Source organism: Staurois parvus, unplaced genomic scaffold (assembly GCF_062004578.1).
Source record: "Staurois parvus isolate SC_StPar_1 unplaced genomic scaffold, SC_StPar_1.0 ptg000080l, whole genome shotgun sequence".
Lineage (NCBI taxonomy): Eukaryota > Metazoa > Chordata > Amphibia > Anura > Ranidae > Staurois > Staurois parvus.
Genome location: NW_028317876.1, coordinates 4,745,935 through 4,768,262, shown reverse-complemented (window position 1 = coordinate 4,768,262; position 22,328 = coordinate 4,745,935). Strand labels below are relative to the sequence as shown.

Sequence of the window (22,328 nt, the reverse complement as noted above, 5' to 3'; positions counted from 1 at the left end):
GTTCTGGTATAGATTAAGGGAATTCTCAGTTGCTTTGTTTACAAACAAAATGAAATGGCAGGGAGCTGTCATTTACAGGCAATTAAAATGGTTCCTTTTTTTTTGTTAATGTGAATTTTGCTGTAGTAGGCTATACACATCAGACAGATGTGTTATTTTACAAACAGCTTAAGCTTCCCTCAGGCATTTTTTAAAAGAATCTAGCATTTTTAATGTTTCACTTTAAGCATTATTAAAACTGCTGCTTCCTTCTAAATGGAATTAAAAAAAAAAGGAATGTTTGCAATGGTACATGTCCTCTACTATAGTACCCATTCCTCATGCCATTTATTTGAAAATTCTTTGCCTATTAGCCAGGAAAAGAGCATTACTGATCTCTAAAATTCCTATTGACTTCAACTGGGTTTGAATTTGGCATTCGTATTTTGGTAAAGTTTGTTGAATCTGTCCTGATCTGAAGCTAGGTATGTTTGGGCCATCACTAGTTATTAGTTATGAATATAAGTAGCCAGATACACTATATTGCCAAAAGTATTGGGAACGCCTGACTTTACATGCACATGAACTTTAATGACATCCCAGTCTTACTCCGTAGGGTTCAATATTGAGTTGGCTCACCCTTTGCAGCTATAACAGCTACACCTCTTCTGGGAAGGCTGTCCACAAGGTTTAGGAGTGTGTCTATGCAAATGTTTGACTATTCTTTCAGAAGCACATTTGGAGGTCAGGCACTGATGTCGGACAAGAAGGCCTGGCTCGCAGTCTCTGCTCTAAGGAGGGAGCATGAAATTGTTCAAAATGTCTTGGTATGCTGCCTCCTTAAGAGTTCCCTTCACTGGAACTATGGGGCCAAGCCCAACCCATGAAAACAACCCCACACCATAACCCCCCCTCCACCAAACTTTACACTTGGCACAATGCAGTCAGGCAAGTACTGTTCTCATGGCAACTGCCAAACCCAGACATCTCCATTGGATTGCCAGACAGAGAAGCGTGATTTGTCAATCCAGAGAGCATGTCTCCACTGCTCTAGAGTCCAGTGGCGGTGTGCTTTACACCACTGCATCTGATGCTTTACATTGCACTTGGTGATTAGACGTGGGCTTGATGTTTGCGTCGAACGTAAGTTTGACTTGAACATTAGCTACTCCTGTGTTCGGCGTCCCGCAATGCAGTGCGCTCTGCCAGTGCATTTTGATTGGCCAAAGCAATGCACCTGACCACAGTTCAGGAGCAATGCTTAGGCCAATCACAGCACATGATGATGTCACAAGGGGGCAGGGTCACCCAATTGACACCACTGGCAGGGGTGTCCCCTGCCCTATTTGACTTAATGATGGAAACTGTTGCTTCGGCAATCAGACACTCTAATCAGGAGGCGAGAATTCGTGTGAGCCCTATAGAGGAAAAACTAGAAATGTATGCATAGGATTTCATCCTTTTCCTTAAGGACCCGGGACCTGGTACAAGAGGTAATTAGCTGTGGGGGATGGAGTTGGAAGAGGAGTAGTGGATTCCAGTATTAGCTGGGGGCAGGGTAGGCTTCCCTGAAGAGATGGGTTTTCAGAGTGCACCTAAAGGTGAGCAGAGTAGGCGATAGCCTGATAGCTTGGGGTAGGGAGTTCCAGAGGATGGGTGAAGCCCTTGAGAAATCCTGGAGACGAGCATGGGAGGAGGAGACAAGGGAGCTAGAGTAGAAGGTCTCGCGAGGAGCGGAGAGTATGGTTTGGGTGGTATTTAGAGACAAGGTCGGTGATGTAATTGGGAGCAGTGTTATGAACGGCTTTATACGTCAGTGTTAGTGTTTTGAATTTTATCCGTTGGGCAATTGGAAGCCAGTGGAGGGATTGGCAGAGAGGGGTGGCAGATATAGAGCGGTTAGTAAGGTGGATGAGTCTGGCAGCAGCATTCATGATGGACTGGAGTGGGGATAGCCTGCGATGAAGTAGGCCGGTGAGGAGGGAGTTACAGTAGTCAAGGCGTGATATAATAAGGGGGTGAATGAGTTGTTTAGTGGTATCCGGGGTTAGGAACGGTCGTGTCTTGGTGATGTTACGGAGGTGAAGTCTACATGAGTTTGTCAGTGATTGGACCTGGGGCTGAAAGGACAGATTGGAGTCTAGGATTACACCGAGTACCCTGGCATGAGGGGTGGGGCTGCTGGTAGTGTTGTTGATCTTGATGGAGAAGTCGGGGGAGGGGCACGGGCTGGGAGGAATACTAAGAGCTTGGTTTTGGAAAGGTTGAGTTTGAGGAAGTGAAGTGACTGTACTGTCTCCCTCCATAATGTAAACCTCTTTTTCTAGGTGAGAGTATTGCTTTGTTGTTTAAAATGTACTTATGGTCTGTTTATGTAAAAAATAAAAGTAGAATACATTTGGTATTCCTCATATCTAAGATCTTCCATACCCCTTATTAGTTTAGTTTCTCTTATACCCACATTCTCTGAACTGGTGCCAAAACAAAAAATGGATTGTTCAAGATGAGGTCTTACTAATTCTTTGGGGTAAGATTCATTCTCTTTCTTTCGCTTCTATTAAATCTCTGATCTACCAATACACGCAGAATCTTCTCCATCTTTGAATTACCTAGTTATACTCTCCTAGATTGTATGATGCATGCATGCTTTTACCCCTCCCCCCTCCTAAAAAGCATAACTTTACATTTGTCAATATTAAATCTCATTTGCCATGTAGTTGCACAACCAATGGATGCAGTCAAGTCTGCCTGTATGTCTGAGATATCTTTATCCCACTATATGGCTTTGTATCATTTGTAAACACAGAACAGGTTATTTTAATCCCAAACTGTATATCATTTGCTATCAGACTTAACAGTCCCATGGTTCTACTGCATTTTGACAAAAATACATTTTATTTTTCGTATCTTACTCTCTCTAGTTTGCCCATTGCCGGTCATCTCCAATGCAGACTTTGTCGGCACTGACCTGCATGTAGAAGCAGTCAACGGAGAACAAAATTGTCAGCAACTCTGCACCAACAACATACGTTGTCAGTTCTTTACCTATAGACCGGTTCAATCAGAGTGCAGCCAGAACAAGTAAGGAGTCATTTTTATAATAAAGTTGAATTCCAAGCAGATAATGACACACATTATTTCAGCCAGGTATTAATTAAAATTAAGGGTGACTAATGAAATAACTGAACTTGGACTTGCACCAGCATCTTGCAATCCTCATACAGCAGCAGTCATATACAGAATGAGAGGTGCAAGACTAGGGTCCAATCAAGTGCGTTTTATTAAAATGTACTAAAATGGAACATACTGACAGAAGAATAAAATAAAATAAATAGATGATCTTATCAGTCAATTGCTGCTATTTCACTATCCAATAAGCAGGTGGCGTGGAGGAGGGCACCTTTGCATCCCTGGTACAGTTTATATCTGTAACAGAAATAGTGGTGTAAACCTCCTGGCTGTGCTATATGATAGAGTTGATAAATCCCTGTACTTGATGGACAGGAAAACAATCCTTTCATCCGGCAAAATAGCCCCCTTATATGTACTGTATGTCATCGGTGCATTTAGGTGTTTTCTGGGAGTTCAGCTTTAAAGAAACGCATAACCCTCACTCAGAGTGACTGAAAAAAAGTGTCCTTAGCATTCAAATTCTTTCCTTTATTTTTCTCACATTGGAAAAAAATAAAGATAAGAATCACATTGTTTTTGGCTTTTAGGATCCTTGCCCGTGCTGGCAATTTGATAAATATTACTTTTTTATATGAATTCAGTCTTCATGGTGTCTATGGATCTTTTTTCCTCAAGATGCAAATGCTATTTAAAGATGTCTTCTAATGGGCTACCAACAGCAATCGAACATAGCAAAGGAGGGATTTCAGGATTCTCAATGAGACTGTGCCAGAGCAGAACAGTTGGAGGTAATATGAATACATTTCATGGTAAGGTATAACTGGATGGGGTGGGTTTGGTAACAACTCTTTAAGGAAGATACAGTATGGGGTGGGGCGGTCTAAAGCATTCTTAGTGTTACTACCTAGTGTTAATTAAAGAGTTTGGAAGCTATGGAAAGTTTCTGCGAGCTAAGTGAGCTAATCACCCCCTATTAACACATAGTTTAATAATTATAGAAAAACAGTCAGCAAGGAATTATAGAAACAGCTATTGCTGAGTTGTTTTTAAAGTTCCCAAGACTTCACTACCTAGTGAATCACCAACAAAGAACAAGCCTGCAGCCAGTAAAGTCAGAAAAGTCTGATACAATTTTTTCGTTCAACAAAAAAAAACTGGCCAGATTACCTCCTTCCACACATTTGATGTGGATGGGGGAATCCTCCCCACTGAGCATTGTATTGTGATAGCTAGGATACTCTCCTGCCATCAGAATACACTGGTTTTTATAGTAGGTTTACAACTGCAGAACTCGTAGTACTACCCTAATTAATGCACTGCTTACAGAATGCACTTTGCATCTAACTTTCTGTAACAAACTATACCATCAGGTTTACACACAAAAATATGAGTGTAGCACTGGTATTAATAAACCTTGGCTTCATAAGATTTTTCATATAGTTTGAAAAAATAGTCTATAAATGACATCCTCGGTAAAAAAAAATTTGCTCATAGCTGATAATCAAAATGATTTTCCACCTTGCTGAAAGCCATTGTTGAGACTGTTTTAAAGACTTCAGGTACCCTTAAGTGGCTGTAAAGCTTTGTTACTTACGTGCTCTGTACAATGGTTTTGCACAAAGCAGCCCCACTCCTCCTCTTCACGGGTCCCCCGCTTGCACTCCTGGCCCCACCCCCCTGCCAAGTGCCTCCAAACCAAGCTACTTGCTCTGGCGGCACTCATGTGTGCTTACTCCGGACCTGCCCCTGTATGTCCATAAGACATACAGAGTGTGGCTTGACTCTGCCCACCACTCCCTCCTTACTGGCTGTGATTGACAGAAGCAGGAGCCAGTGGTGTGAGGCCCCCTTGCTATGACCACAATAGAGTGAGTGCCCTTGGGAATTTAGGTGGTAAAACGTATCCTCTAGAGTTCTAATGAGATGTAAATATAAGAGGGAAATCAAAGTGTCAGTATCTATGCAAAAGACAAGTACTAGTTTTGGGTGGACTGGATTAAATTAGCTTTAATTCTCTTCCTTTCTGTTCCTTTGGTTCAATACAAATTTGATTTTAAATGTATAATAGATAATGGATAACATTTTAGAATTTTCCTCCATTCTTATTCAGGATGTGGACAACCTGTTGATGTACAGAACAGAATTGTAGGTGGAAGAAACAGTTCTGAAGGGGAATGGCCATGGCAAGTGAGCATGCACATCAAGCTAGACACCTCTAACAGCAGACATGTATGCGGTGGATCTATTATCAGCAAGCAATGGATAGTAACAGCTGCCCACTGTGTGCACCTGTGAGTAATATTCTTTAATCACTGCTATATATTGCTATAAACTACATTCTATACAGGCTTCAGTGAGGGAGCTTACACATGGCTAATGACCTTCTACCCTCCCACATGTCACAGGCTCAATTGTCAAACCCAACTACTGCATACCATGACCCCGTATACTTGAAAATACTTGGTATTTATGAGGGGGTGGATGCCAGTCCAAACAAGAGAACCTGTTGCTTTTCTGTACATGGACAAAGTGACAGGTACTCTTTGGTGCTACTGTAATAGTTTTTTAATATTAAACCAGATGCTTACATTTCTGTACTACTTCATGGCAGGGTCTGCTATTTTTAGCAGCAGATTTCTTTAAAAATGTGATTTATGCTATTACCTAAACTAATTATTTTTCTGTATAAAAATCATTGAAGTCCTAAGAGAATATGCAAATAACACTTCAGAAAATGTCTTGATCTTTTCTTTTTATATATATGAAAGCAGCTGCTTGTACAAAATCTCAGGACCCTGTACACAGTTTCCCTTTTCTAAAAAACACTGTTTGGTAAGGATCAATATAAATTTATGGGATAAAAAGAAAGAACATACTTTTTTTTCTTTAGGCGTTTTTAGGCTACTAGGCTGTGTCATGTGGCTCACTTTTTTTTTCGCTAACTTTGATTTCTGCTTGGAGGTACGGATCTAAAAAGTGCAGTCTATGTTCAGCCTAGTTCTTTATTTCTAAGTGCCATTTTGACCTGTGAAGAACACCCTTTAAAGAAACTTCGTGAAGATAATTTAATCTCATGTGGTTTGACCTGATCCAGTACCTTTTTTCTACAGAAACTTCAATCGCCTTTATTTAAAGCAAACTCCTGTGGGTTCTGCAAGGGTCACTTTTTAGAACTTCAGAGGAAATGAAGTGGTAGAAAGGGATCGGTTATTTCAGTATCTTTTCTAGGACTGTTAAACATGTTATTTTTGTCTTTAATTTGCAATGTTACATAATGTGAGCCTTACATGGGCCAGAATTTCGAGACACTTGGACCTTTTTTCTATTTTGTTTTAGCAGTGTTTATCCACAGTTGGTGTCAGCGACTGTGTTAAAAAAACAGTACTGTTTTCAAAGACTGCATCAATGACACAGTATTCTGACATCACGTATTTTGAATGTGTTATTGATTTTTTATATTTTATATTTCACTTGGCCTTAATACAGCAGCAGCACCCCAATCTGTTTCATTTTAAACTTGGAAAAAGGGCTATTTAGTAGTTTTGGCTGCAATCCCTGATTTTTTTTTTTTTATCAGGCGATAATAGGCTTGAAATGACCCAAGAAAGTATCAGCTACAACAGATCTAAAGGCTATAAGAAAGCTTACAAAAATAAAACTAAAGCCCTCAACATCCTACAAATTGGCTAGTGGCTAAACAGCTTATAATATAGTTTGTGAGATTCTTTTCTTTGCAGTACCAAACTACATTGTCTTAAAAGTTGTCTTAAAAAATATTAAAACAAAAAAACTTTAAAACCACAACCTCACATTTCCCAAACTTCCTCCCATACCCATATATCCAAAATTATCTTATCATGTAATAAAAATTAGAGTATATTATTTGAGAGACAATATGCAGACATGTTCAGTGGCTGAACAGTTTTTAAGCAGCTTGAGGCCAAAATTAGAGAGTATTATCTAAAGACAAAAGACGCAAATATTTTTGAATGCTGGAGCACTGGAATAGGCTTTAACCTTGAGATGCAAAACAGGATTTTCCCTGCAGCAAATATTCAAAATTCAGCAGCTGTGGAAACATTGTGTGGCACCTTTGCTGTCCTGGAGCAAACATGAGACAAAGCACAATTTACCCTGCAGCAAACATGAGAAATTTGGCTACTGAGGTCCAGCTGCAGAAACATTGTGTGGTACCTTTACAGTGCTGGAGCACAGGAATAAGACACAACACAGAATTTATACTGCTGAAAACATTAAACAGCTGAGGTCCAGGAGCCAGAGCACTGGGAAAAGTTGCAACATTGAGGTGCAACACTCCTCAAGGTTAGAGCCTGTTGCACATATTAGAAATTTGGCAGCTGTGGAAAAATTGTGTGACACTTTTTCAGAGGGAGCAAGCCAGTGGAGGTGGCAGCAGCTGGTAATAGAGTCTGGGAATGACAATTAAATGCATAGCCTGTAGCATCAACAGCAAGGTTTTTTTTTAGTCTTTGGTCAACCAATACTGATTTATACTGGTTCTCCTCTTACCTTTCTCAGCGCACTTTCAGTGTTGGGGTACCTCAAGGTTCTGTTCTTGGGCCCCTCCTTTTCTCTCTCTATACCTCCTCCCTGGGCCAACTGATAACCTCCCATGGCTTCCAATACCTCCTCTATGCTGATGACACCCAGATCTATCTCTCCACTCCCCAGCTCACCCTCTCAATCTCCTCATGTATCACAAATCTACTAAGCGACATATCAGCATGGATGTGACATCACTACCTCAAACTCAATCTTTCAAAAACTGAGCTTGTAATATTTCCTCCTCCCCGATCCCCCACTCATGACTTTACCATTAAGATCAGCAGCACAACCATTGGTCCTTCCCCTCATGCCAGAGTGTTAGGCGTAATCCTAGACTTTGACCTCTACTTTGGGCCCCACATCCACTCACTGGCTAAATCCAGCCGCCTCAACCTCCGGAACATTTCCAAAATCCACCCCTTCCTGACCAATGACACCACAAAACAACTTATCCACGCCTTGGTTATATCCCGCCTTGATTACTGCAACTCCCTCCTCACTGGTCTACCGTTACACAGGCTATCCCCCCTTCAGTCTATTATGAATGCTGCTGCTAGACTCATACACCTTACCAACCAATCAGCAACTGCTGCCCCTCTCTGCCAATCCCTCCACTGGCTTCCACTAACCCAATGTATAAAATTCAAAATACTAACCACCGCTTACAAAGCCATCCACACCACTGCCCCCAGCTACATCACCAACCTCATCCACAGATACCGCCCAAATCGCCCACTCCGTTCCTCCCATGATATCCTCCTCTCTAGCTCCCTCATCACCTCCTCCCACACTTGCCTCCAGGACTTCTCCAGAGCCTCTCCCATCCTCTGGAACTCCCTACCACAGCATGCCCGGTCAGCCCCCACCCTGTCTGCCTTTAGGCGATCTTTGAAAACTCACTTCTTCAGGGAAGCCTACTCCACCTCCACCTAAGAACTGTACTTGAATCACCTCCGCCAGATCATCCTCCACAGCTATCACCTTTTGTATCACCTCCCCCTTCCTTTACATTGTAAGCTCCACGAGCAGGGCCCTCCTATTCCTTCTGTACTGAAATGTATTGTAATTGTATTGTAATTGTACTGTCTCCCTTATATTGTAAAGCGCTGCGCAAACTGTTGGCGCTATATAAATCCGTATAATAATAATAATAATTTATTGGGCCAGTCCACACTGTCAGGGAACAGGTGGATTTGTCTCTCTATAACAAAATCTCCTGACACACTAAAGGCCCTCCCAGACTGAACACTGGCTGCAAGGCAAGCCAGTAGCTTCATCATAAACTGTGCAAGCTCTAGATAATGGTCTAAGCTTGAACATCCAATAATTCATAGAGTCCTCACTTATTAGAGTATTTGCATGAGCCTTGGATCTAATGAAACTAGCAATTGTGGTTTATGTGCTGCCTGTGAGTGCTTCCTGCAGCCGAGCCTGGCTGCTGTGGTTTACAAAAACTTTGAAAACAATAACTGAGGCAGCCTCCTCCACTGCTGCTCTGGCAAACAGGTTCTTATGCAGCACATCCTCAACGTGCCTCATTTTGAGCTCCCATTGGGATGTTGGCAGTAGACTGGCCATACCATTGTATCAAGGATCTAATAGGGTGGTCACCCAATAGTGCCAATAATGGTCCCTTTTTTTGATGACCTGAATCCTGGGGTCTTTGTTAAGGCATTGGAGTATTAAAAACCCCATTCACAACAAATTGCCTGCAGTGGAGGACCCCATGTCCACAGTGTCACTGAGGAAGACACTGTCCTCAACAATATCGACTCACCTATGAACATATTCTGGAGTCTGTGAGAGGTGAAATGTCCCAATTAAAGCATGTCCCATTTCCTCCTCTTCATCACTGCCAGCATCCTTTGTATTTCTACTCTGCTTTCTGCTGCCATTATCTCAGTGGGAAAGGATGCAGCAGGAAATAGATTTGTCTGGTTCTGAGACCAGCTCTGTTTATCCTGCTGCTGTGTTTCCAGTGCCCAGTCTATCAGACTGCAGCATGTATGCATCAATAGAATCACGAGAGGGATTGTACCACTAATCCCTGTCCACATTGTGGCTCACCATTTTTATCGCCTCTTCAGAAGATGTCAAAATCCTGCATTAATTCTAAATGATGAGCCATTGATGTGATGAAAATAAACTTGTCTCCCCAGAGCCTGCTCCTGTATCATAACTGCATAGGTACCCAATGATGGCTTGCTGCTGTTTGTGCAGCCTCTGAAGCATGGTCAATATTGAGTTTCAAGAGTGTCACAGATGAGGAGGTTAGCAGGCAGCTGAAGTTGGCATTGTATTTCTGCTACGTAAACACTGACAAGGTGGGACAACTGAAAAATGAAAGCTAGGGTACATCATGATGAACCACGGCACTCCTAGATTGAGGACATCTGTCAGGCAAGTTACATGTGTAATTTTTTCCACGCAAAGGGTGGCCAGGAGGTTAGTTCCATTATCACACACAACTGTGCCTGTCTGAAGATGGAGTGGGGTCAGCAACCTTCCCACCTGGGACTGGAGAGATGCCAGCAACTCTGTCACAGTAAGGCTCCTGTTCCTCAACCAGAAAAACTGCAATACAATATGTTGCATATGCTCTGGGGAGCTAAGGGTTGACTGCTGATTCAGAAGAGTCCAAAAATGAGGCCAGTGAGGAGGCTGGTACAGGTGACTGTGCTGTCATCAATTAGACAAGACAAACCACCAATTCCTGCAGCGTGCCTATTTTCTTCCCAGTCACTAGAAAATTGACCCAATGTGCCATGCTTGCTGGACCACATGGTCATGTATATCCTGCCACTGGGAATGTGGCCAGCGACACAGACACATTACATTCCACATACTGATGGACGGCAGGGATGGTCTTCTGGGCAAAACAATGGTGAATACCTGCTACTTTGGTTCAGCACACACCATAAAATCTTGCAAGGGGGCTGTCTTCAAAAGCGGGAATGAAAGCAATTACAAATCCAGCAGTTTTGCCAAGCTGGCATTAAGACACTGGGAATGAAGGTGATTTAGTGACATTATTTTTCTTGCTCAAGCAGCTTCGGAAGAGTCATCTACTTTGGGAAGGATACTGCTGGAGAAGGAAAGTGCATGTACAGTGGGGATCGAAAGTTTGGGCACCTCAGCTAAAAATTTGTATTAATGTGCATAAAGAAGCCAAGGAAAGATGGAAAAATCTCCAAAAGGCATCAAATTACAGATTAGACATTATTATAATATGTCAACAAAAGTTAGATTTTATTTCCATCATTTACACTTTCAAAATAACAGAAAACAAAAAAATGGCGTCTGCAAAAGTTTGGGCACCCTGCAGAATTTATAGCATGCACTGCCCCCTTTGCAAATCTGAGACCTGCCAGTGTCATGGATTGTTCTCAATCATCGTCTGGGAAGACCAGGTGATGTCAAGCTCAAAGGTTTTAAATGCCCAGACTCATCTGACCTTGCCCCAACAATCAGCACCATGGGTTCTTCTAAGCAGTTGTCTAGAAAACTGAAACTGAAAATAGTTGATGCTCACAAAGCTGGAGAAGGCTATAAGAAGATAGCAAAGCGTTTTCAGATGTCAATATCCTCTGTTCGAAATGTAATTAAGAAATGGCAATCATCAGGAACAGTGGAAGTTAAAGCAACATCTGGAAGACCAAGAAAAATATCAGACAGAACAGCTCACAGGATTGTGAGAAAAACAATTCAAAACCCACATTGGACTGCACGATCCCTCCAGAAAGATCTGGCAGACACTGGAGTTGTGGTACACTATTCCACTATAAAGAGATACTTGTACAAATATGGTCTTCATGGAAGAGTCATCAGAAGAAAACCTCTTCTATGTCCTCACCACAAAAATCATCGTTTGAACTTTGCAAATGAACATATAGACAAGCCTGATGCATTTTGGAAACAAGTTCTGTGGACCGATGAGGTTAAAATTGAACTTTTTGGCCGGAATGAGCAAAGGTACGTTTGGAGAAGAAGGGGCACAGAATTTAATGAAAAGAACCTCTGTCCAACTGTTAAGCATGGGGTTGGATCAATCATGCTTTGGGGTTGTGTTGCAGCCAGTGGCACAGGGAACATCTCACGAGTAGAAGGAAAAATGGATTCAATAAAATTTCAGCAAATTTTGGATGGTAACTTGATGCCATCTGTGAAAAAGCTGAAGTTAAAGAGAGGATGGCTTCTACAAATGGATAATGATCCTAAACACACCTCAAAATCCATGGGGGATTACATCAAGAGGCGTAAACTGAAGGTTTTGCCATGGCCTTCACAATCTCCTGACCTCAACATAATTGAAAATCTATGGATAGACCTTAAAAGAGCAGTGCGTGACAGACAGCCCAGAAATCTCAAAGAACTGGAAGACTTTTGTAAGGAAGAATGGGCAAAGATACCTCAAACAAGAATTGAAAGACTCTTGGCTGGCTACGAAAAGCGTTTACAAGCTGTGATACTTGCCAAAGGGGGCAGTACAAGATATTAACTCTGCAGGGTGCCCAAACTTTTGCAGACGCCATTTTTTTGTTTTCTGTTATTTTGAAAGTGTAAATGATGGAAATAAAATCTAACTTTTGTTGACATATTATAAGAATGTCTAATCTGTAATTTGATGCCTTTTGGAGATTTTTCCATCTTTCCTTGGCTTCTTTATGCACATTAATACAAATATTTAGCTGGGGTGCCCAAACTTTCGATCCCCACTGTATAAGAATTTTACAGAGGTTTAAGACTTCACTTGACCTTTCTCAGCACGATCCATTGATTCTGTCACATGCTTGACACTCTAAACCTGTGAAAGCTTTTGTGAGAGATCCCTTCCTGTAACGTGAGGTTATTGCAGATGTTGAGGAAAGTAGGGAATGAGGTGGAGGAGGCATGCGGGCCCTTTGATGTCAACATGTCCTATTAAGGAGCTCTGTGGTGCAGAGTCATGTGTTAGTGCGTGTGTAACCCATTGAACTGGTGTTAGATGCAGTACTTTAAAATGGACATTAGATGCAGTAGCCTGCCATCCAAGGTTATTCCCATTGGCATAACAGCCCTCTGGAACTTGTATGCTGAACAGCAGGACTTGAATGGTGAGCAGGGCACTCAGGGACTGCATTTTCAGGAGAGGTAGCATGTGGGTGGGGGCATAAAAATATCAAAGCCCGGGAGGCTGGGGGAGGAGAAGAGTAGAGTGGAGGAAAGAAGCGGAAGTGTGCTGATGCCTGACATGCTAACCTAGGCTGCAGAGCCAGAGTTGGAGAGGAAGAAGGAGCGGAAAGAGCCTGCTGATTGCCTGCCCTGCAACATCGTCCAGCGATCCTATCTGTTAGCAGGAGACCAGCCGGGATGCCAAATTGGAACCAGAGAGTCTATGTGGGGCCCTCATCTGCCAGAAAAGCCTGACCGCAACAAGCTGCTGAGCCATATTGATCAGATGAGAGAGATCCAAATATTCACTAATCAAGTGAACGCTGACAGTTTAATCACCCCCAGCTATCCACTTGTATATAGTTGTGAACATTACATATAATTGCCTCAAGTTGCAGCCTAGTCCTCCCAGCCACTCCTGTTGGGAAACATCTGCATCACAGTCTCATTATACAATTACATATCAGAACATAGCAGTGCCAACTGAAACAGCAAGCTCCCTTTTCCAGAAGAGAGCAGGATCCCTATTACTATTGTCCTCAGCCTTTGATGTCCAGAGAAAATTGTCCTTGCCCAAAGACATTTATGCCAATTATTACCTTTCACCGCTTCAGGTCTGCCTTTTATATAGTGCCTTAAAGGGGACCTTACACTAAATCACTATCAGCACAAGGCAAAGTGTTACATCCTTCATATCCTCCTCACTATTTCTGTGTTACCATTTTGAGGAACTGTTATTTACACCCAAATCCAACTTCATTCCAACTGGGCCCCAACAAGCACGCAGAAGACTATTCATAGTATTCTTAAAGGGACATTGATCAATTATAAATGAAAGCTCTCTCCACTTCACATTTAATCCCTGCTGTCTAGTTCTGAGGACCCACAGTGAGCTTACCTGTTTGATAGTTGTTCTTGCTTACTGGGAATTCAACAGTCTCCTCAAATTGGAGGCATTAGATTATTTCTGAAAGCAGGCCTGCTAACAGTTATGGGTATTTCACTGTGAATGCTGTTATTTTTTCTAAAATTTGACAAGAGTGATTATTTTTGCTGCAGATACCCATGTTACTCTGTTCTTTTTGACCAAGTTACATTCAATGCCAATATAAACTTTATATTGGTTTATACTACCTTGTGTGTAAATCCATTTTATTATTGTGGTTTATTGTGGTCACAAGAGTACAGTGGTGTTAGCAAAGGTTGGGCTTTCAGAAAGAGGTCCAGATTGACCCAGAAATTACTAAGCAAACCTTAAGGGGGTAGTGCTACACGCGCATGTGGTACCAAAATGGCTATAACTTTCCATGGCCAATACGGTGCAGGCAGTGGCCCATACACTGCAGAGCACTGTGGGTTGGGCTTGAGGATCGCAGTAGCTTATACCTGTGGAATAGTGCCACTAGGGAGACCAGGATGGCTGCTCCCTTCAGTCCATTGGAAGCTGCCCCTGCCCTGTTAAAAACCCTCCCTCACTGTTGTTCTGCCTCTCTGAGCTTTCCATCTCTCCAATCCATGGCAGCTAAAGAGGGTCTGCTACCTTATCATTCATCCCACACTGTAGTAAGCTCCAGGTGCTGGAACATCACTGCCCTTTGCTGCTCCCTGCCTAATGTCCCCTCCTTCTATGGTCATTGCAGTATTTTCTACATCCACAACATTTGAAAGTTAGTGACCATGTGACCAAATAATTCTGCTGACTCCTCAATGCCAGTTTGGGGGGGCTATGGCAGGATTGAGGAAGAGGAACAACAGACTACTCTTCTCCTTGAAGGAGGAAAAAGATTTTGTCAGCTAATCAACTACCTTCTGTGTCAGCTGTGGCTGTATAGAATACCCACTCTCAAGAACAAAAGGCAGATGTTCTCTGTGTTGAATGGTACAGCACAATCAGGCCAGTGTCCTGCAGAACCTGTTTGCCCCCTGCTGTCTCTGTAAATATACCTCCCCTAAAAGAAAAACCCTAAAACATTAAACACACTAGACCTTTTTTTCAAACCTAACAGAAAACAGAAAAAAATATTATTGAATGTTAAATCAAAACAAATAAATAAAACTAAAAAAAAACTGCAAGGTATTGGCCAGAAGCTTAACAGCAATTACAGTTGTTGCTGACATACACAAAAAGTACTAAAAATGTGAGCATAGGTTGGATGCAGAGGGAGGAGTTCTCCATCATACTTCAATATAGCACAGTACGGCAAATATGTCTCCAACACACAAGTGGCTGCTCAGAAATCATCTGTCCATAGTGTGGCCACTGACACATAACAAGTTCATTAATATTGGATCTTCCAGGTAAGACAACCTAAGTTCAAAGGTCAGGTAGTGAAATATGCTTATTAAGACTTTGGTTTGGTGAATTCTCAGGTTTTTGCATCAAACCTATGGTATTGGAGAACCCAGGCCTCATCCCTATTTGTTTTTAATACATTTATTTACAGTATTTGCTGATTTTAATGATCAAAACATTTTATAATTCACTGAAAGCTTTGTCCCATGTATCAACTAAATTTACTGCAGGCATATAATTTGTGTAAAGGTGTAAAAGTCAGTGCACACAGATAATCACAAGTTGTCACTCCTTAAAATATCATATGTTTTAGGCTAGGTTCACACTGCCGTATCTGATTTTCAGTGTGATGCAACTTGGATGTGGTTTGCATATTCTATGGGGCCAAAATCACACAGGAATTGCACCAAAGTAGTACAGGAACGAGTTGCACTGATGTGAACAGGCACCATTGAAAACAATGTAATTTCCATTGTCGCACAATTCTGTGTGACTCAGGTGGCATCTAAAATCACACTAGTGTGAACGGAGCCTTAGACTGGTGATAATTGTGATTTTCAGTGGGGGTCTATGGAGGAAGGCAGGAAAATGAGACATTTGAGGTAGTGAAATAATAATGACTCATGAAAAACTGAGATTTTCAATTTGGAAATAGCTATACAAAAGTAACCCTTGCAGATGCAGACGTAAGGCATACATGCATTTGTGAACTATTTGGAAGAGAAAATCATCATGAGAGATAGTAGGGGATGATTAGTAAACTTAAGCTCCAGGTTTAGTTCTGAATCTTGTTTGTTTGGAGGTTTAGGTAATGACTAAACTAAAAGGCAGGCAGTCACTGGTGTCCTTACAACTAGTGGTGTATCTCCAACTAGGCTATTGAGCCAGGGATTTCAGGTGTGTGGATTTGAATGTATGGATGTATTCATCTGGTATGGCATGGGGTCCCCCTCATGCCATGAATAAGGGGTACATCATGCTCCTCACAAAAAATAAAAATAATCAGTAAATTTAAACCACACAGTTTGACAGGTCTTTTATAAAAAAAAACTCAGTATATATCCCACAATGTAAACCGATCATTAGTCTCATTGTCCATCAATACTGATCCTTGTTATGATGCCCCGCCAAAAAGAAAAAAACACGCTTACCCACCGACTCATCCAGTTCCAACAATTGCTCACCACAAATGGTAACTTCCTAGCTGGCAGCTGCATGTAAGCAAAGGGCAGGCTTTCCATATATGGTCACTGATGTCATAGGGATCCCAGGTGACATAATTGACCAACTACTGTCATGTTCATATTTGGTCACTGATGTCACTGGGTTTACCCCACCCCTTTGTTTACAAGGTCACATCTCTTGTACCATTTTGTTTATTTTTACTTAGCACTAAGAACAAATTGGTCAATCGAGGTATAGGATTCTCATTATCTGTGAATGCTAGTCTAAACTTTGGAAGCCACAATGTTGATATTGCCCAAGGGTAAAGAGAGTGGCTTCAACATGATGTATTATATAACAATAAATGTAAACAGAAAATCAATAATAATCCTCAATGTAGCACTTCAACTCAATAATATACAAAGTGTTGATGTGATTAGATACTGACATATTACAACAATTAAAAAAAGTCTCCCTACACAATGCTCCCAATCAAGTATCAAACAGACATTATATCTAAATCAATAATATTCTATGAAATCAGTCCACCCAGTGTCCATACAAATAATCAGATGAATATAATCCTTAAAACAAATGTAATAACCACCCCATAGTGTTCTTCTTATCAGACTCTCTTTGCCCTAGGGTAAAGAGAGTGGCTTCAACATGATGTATTATATAACAATAAATGTAAACAGAAAATCAATAATAATCCTCAATGTAGCACTTCAACTCAATAATATAAAGATCTATACAAAGTGTTGATGTGATTAGATACTGACATATTACAACAATTAAAAAAAGTCTCCCTACACAATGCTCCCAATCAATTATCAAACAGACATTATATCTAAATCAATAATATCCTATGAAATCAGTCCACCCAGTGTCCATACAAATAATCAGATGAATATAATCCTTAAAACAAATGTAATATCCACCCCATAGTGTTCTTCTTATCAGACAGAACATTGTTGGACACACACTCACCAACTTTTATTGCCAAATTCTCTCAAGAAAGGAACAATTGCTTTGAAATAACTTGGCCACAGGTATATAGATTCAAAAAGCATGAAATCAGGTGGAGAATAGCTCATCTGTGCTTGGGTTGCCCCATCTCATGGTTTCTTAGAAAGAAAGCAAAAAGTAATCCCACGTAGTGTAGTATTATAAAAGTACCTTTATTTATTAGCGACAGTAATGCACTTATACATTAACAACAGTATTCAGTCATGGGGTTAAGCTGTCAGCTTCCCCAGCACAACAGTTCTCTAACTGCACCGGTGACACAGCCAGCCACGCTGTATGTGAGTCACCCTCTTGATAAAGTCATCATAGCTTCATAGCGGTTAGACACTTGCAGCATCCTCCTAGATAGGTGCTAAGTTAGGTAAATTTAGTTAGGGCTCAGTGTAGTCATTTGAGCTATGTTTAACTGTTTGGCGTGTTCAGTGGTTCACTGGCTGCAGGGTTGACTGCTTCCCCCTTTCTGTCTGGAAGATAGTGGAAGATAGTGAGCTTTGAGAGTCAAATCAGCAGCTACATATTTATGCAACCCTGGCCAGTCCCTGGGGAGAATGTGCCCAGATGGTGACTGGGAGAGTGTATAAATACTCTGCGACCTGGAACAGAGGGGTCTTTTGTCCTGGAGGAGGAGACCACAGAGGGGCAGACTTGCCATGTGTCTACTATTCAGTGAGGTCCCAACAATGCTAGCTGGGGGGCCTGTTCTACTGAAAGTTGCTGGAGCTGACTGAGTAACTTTTTGTCTGGGGATCTGGTCTGGCATCTGAAAGATATTGGAAGGAGGGAACCAACTATACAAGGACATTAGTGAGTACAGACTGGTGTGATATCCCTAAGACTGTGTACTGTGGCCATCCTACTTGTACTGAAGTCAGCGTTGCTCAAAGGGGACATTGTATTTGGTGTCCTGAAAAGCTCAGTCTAATATTTGCTTATGCAAGGACTCTGCAGGTCTATAGGAGGACGTTTAGAAACTTTAAATTGCTGCTAAAGTTACTGGGGTATCCCACAGTTACCCCAAACCTATCCAAGTTCAAGTTTTGCAACAAAGCATCAGAAAAGCATTCCCCTAAACTGATTGAGCCAAAAGAGTGACTGTGACTGTGTGCCTGGCTGCAGGGAAAAGACCCTAGGGACCTTGAAACTGCGGGCTCCTGTGGGAGTGAGCGATGCACGCTGTTGGTGGTGGAGCCTAACAGTGTGTGCAGTCTCAGCTTACAGTGTAGAGGTTATCCATAAACAGCATTTATAAATGTTTATCATGTCTGTTGCTTTGGGATTCCAAAGCAAGTAAATTCCCTTTTAAATTAATGAATGGAAAAAAGTTATGCAGAGAGCACTCTGTGGGACATTTACTGTAGTATTAAACATGAAGTAAATAGTTGCAAAGTGTTTACTAATAATTACATGCGATTGGCAATAACTCAAGCACAGGGGTAGGCAACCTTTGAGAGGTGGAGATCTACCTGAACAACATGACAGAAATCAAAGATCACCGGGGTTCAGCCTCAATTAAAAAAAAAACTAGCAAGGCCTAACTAAATAGCAAGGAAAATGTAGCAAAATATAATATAACAAATGTCACAAAAAATACAAACTTAGCCTATCTTAAAAATGGACAGTGTCAGTAAGGCAGAGGTTGTTGTCAGTCAGTAGAGCAGTGGATAGGGTCAGTCAACAGGGCAGTGGACGGTGTCAGTAGCGCAGTGGACAGTGTCGGTAGGGCAGAGGTTGGTGTCAGTAGGGCAGTGGATGGTGTCAGTAGGGCAGAGGTTGGTGTCAGCAGGGCAGTGGATGGTGTCAGTAGTGTTTATTTTTACATTTGTATTTTTTTATATTTTTCCCAATTTCTTTAGGAGCCCTATTAAAAGGGGAGCACTTGGGCGAAGGCAGAAAAAAGGAGAAACGAGGGTGGAAGGGGCAGTGTGTGTGTGGGGGGGGGGGGCATTTACTAGAACTGATCCAATGGATTTTCCTCCTGCAGCAGCTGTATGCTGGTGGAAGGGTGAGGGGGAGATGCTAGCTTTCAGTTGCTCCAGGGGGACAATAAAGGGGATCATCGGAAGGCAGGCATTTTAGAAATCTGAATTCCCAGCAATTGATTGGGGATTGGGATTGTTCTGCCCCCCAGCTACACTGGTGCCCTAAGGTGGCTGCCTAACCAGGGTGGGGGGGGGGGCAGAAAAATCCTGATCCCTAGCCAATTGCTTTTAATGCAGATTTCTAAAATACCTGTCCATGGGAAGATGGGGGACGATGACGACGACACTGCTGGTGGGGGGAAGGGGGGCTAGAGGTCACTGCTATGGTTGAAAAGGGGGCAGAGGACATTACTGTGGAGGGGGGTGTGATATGAAGGGCAGTAGTGGGTACTCCTATGGGGGTGACCCTGTCCATTGCAGTTTCCTCTGCACATCACCTCCCCCCCAATAGTGTCCTCTGCCCCCCTTTCCCCCATAGCAGTGACCTTGTGACCTCTGGCCTCCTTGCCCCCCAGCAATGTTTTCTCCCCCCCTTTTCCCCAGCCTCCTCCACTGTTGCTGACATCCACAGTGCACAGCAGAGAGCGGAAGGCAGCACAGCTCAGGACGGAGGGTGGGAGGAGGATCTGGCCAAAATGAACTTTTCATATTAACCTGCAGGTGATTGGTTGCTAGGTCGGTCTTAGCAACCAATTACCAGATTGTTAATATGAAAAGCTCATTTTGGCCAGATCCTCCTCCTGTCCTCCGTCCTAAGTAGTGCTGCCTTCCGCTCTCCACTGTGCACTGTAGATGTCGGCAGCAGCAGAGGAGGCTTTGGAAATGGGGGAGAGGGACCTGTTCACGGTATACTTGTCACCTGCCCGCGGTTGACAGGTAGACCGCGATTGACGGGTCGCTGACCCCCGATCTAGCGCAAGTGGCAACATTAGTCCTGAGTAAAGTCATCTCAAAAGCCAACGTACATGGTTTAAACTTACCTATCAGAGATGTAAGAAGCATAACAGTCCTGGAGCAGGAGTAACAAATACCAATGCAAACTCTGCGCCACAGGCAAAACCAAAAAAAAAAGGAAACTCGGATGAATGTGATCATTGGCTACTGCATTCTTCAAAATACTGTATGTTTATCTTCTACATTCATGAACCCTATAAATTTATACATAGACTGTGCTTCCAAAAATGTGACTCAAGATTACTAAACAGTTTGCCACATGTAAAAGTGCAAAAAATAAATAAACACCAAAAAATACAACTAATGTCCAAAGTATCAATGACTCCTATTCAAATAATAGTTGTTTTCAAAACAAAAGGTAAATGAACATGTGCTGGTGCCATTAGTAACAGATAAACACGTGACCACTTCCACCTGTTCACTTAACCTTTGTTTTTTAAGAAATTATTATTTGACTGGGATTTATTAGTTTTCTTTTTTGGTGTTGTTTATGTATTTATTTTTTGCACTTTTACATGTGGCAAACTGTTTAGAAATATTGATTCACATTTTTTGCACTGCGGTCTATATACACATTTATAGTGTTCAGTCATCAAACCCCACCAGGACTGCCTGTATCCTGTCCTGGACTCCAAGGTGGAAGCATCCCAGCCCTCCAGTTCTGTGGTCTCCTTCAACACTTCATCACCCCCTCCAAGGGCACTGTAGTAAAGTTCAGCAATGGACTAGTGGGTAGGGTTGCCACCTCATCCCTTCAAAACTGAACATATATTCATTACACAGGTTCTGTGTTTGATTAAAGTGGTAATTGAACTCACCTAGTGCCTTATCTGTGTTAAATTAGACTCAGAAAGTGTGTAATTAATGTGTTCAGTTTTAAAGGGATGAGATGGCAACCCTACTAGTGGGGCTAGGGTTCTGCTCTCTCTGTTACAGACTCCAGAAGAGAAGGGCATTGTGCCATTCCTACTTTGGTGGTCACATACAAACTCTTTTTTTAGGCAGCAACTCAAATAGGAATGCCCTACAGGCTTTAGAATGTGCCCAGGGACTGGCATCCTTTAGTTCATCCAAGTATAGGGAAAGATGCATCACAAAAATATTACTTTGGTTGTGCACATACTCGCATTTCCCTTTCCCGCGCATTGAGGTTTTACTACACATATAACTTGCCTCAGGATAAATATTTAGTCAACCACCAGGCATTGTGAAGTCCTAAATGAACTTTTACTGTAGTATAAGGATGGATTACAAGAAATTACATGCAATTAGCAAAACAGTCTAACACAGGTGGCACCATTAGTCCAGACTAATTCCATCTTAGTCCAAGGTACATGGTTTAAACACTCCTAAGAAAGCTATAGGAGATATAATAGTCCCACTAAACTGCACAGAAAGGCTTGATGGGAAGACTCCCCATAAATGGCAAATCCTTGCCACATTGCTGTATCAGGCACTGGGGTTAGAGCAGGCTTGGGTCTTTTGTGGGCAGCCTTAGCTGTAAATACAAATCTTTTATTTAATAACAACCTTAGGGTACATTATATTCACTTATTTATATCATGTGCAGATGCAATTTGCTGCTTTACAAGAGCAGTTTTTATATGTCTCTAGCATAACTGGAAATGTAACCATTTTAGAGATGTTAAACTGAAAACATTGTTTTGTCTGTGATCCTGCATGACTATTGAGAAACATATACATAATCAAACTGGCAAAACACTATTTACTAAATCTGGAGAGTACAGAATCTGGTGCAGCTGTGCATGGTATCCAATCAGCTTCTAATTTCAGCTTGTCCTGTTACGCTTTGACAAAAAAAAAAAAAACTGGAAGCTGGTGACCCAACATAACATTGCTTTAAGGCCTGCCCTAACCAGAAGTTCAGAACAGACAACTGGCATAACTCCTTTTTCAATGGCAAGGTAAACCCCTGCCAATAATGCTGGGACAACAGCAATAAAAGGTGGAAAGGTCTTCAGAAGGCTGCAACATTGGCTGACTGTGTCTTCAGTTCAGTGTGACCCCTTTGAAGACCCTCAATAAGCTGTCCGCCTTCAGTCCTACCACCTTTTAGGGTA

The 22,328-nt window shown here is 42.0% G+C and overlaps 1 protein-coding gene across 2 annotated transcripts in view; it reads left to right on the top strand.

The window, feature by feature from the left end:
• The window catches only part of LOC149469160 (plasma kallikrein-like), a 115,161-nt gene that overhangs the window by 45,084 nt on the left and 47,749 nt on the right, over positions 1 to 22,328 (top strand). For both annotated transcript variants that reach the window (XM_089669581.1, XM_089669582.1), the window contains exons 9-11: positions 2,901 to 3,060; positions 3,787 to 3,899; positions 5,222 to 5,402. In XM_089669581.1, coding sequence (XP_089525707.1) covers positions 2,901 to 3,060; positions 3,787 to 3,899; positions 5,222 to 5,402 — 454 coding nt within the window. The remainder of the gene's footprint in view (positions 1 to 2,900; positions 3,061 to 3,786; positions 3,900 to 5,221; positions 5,403 to 22,328) is intronic.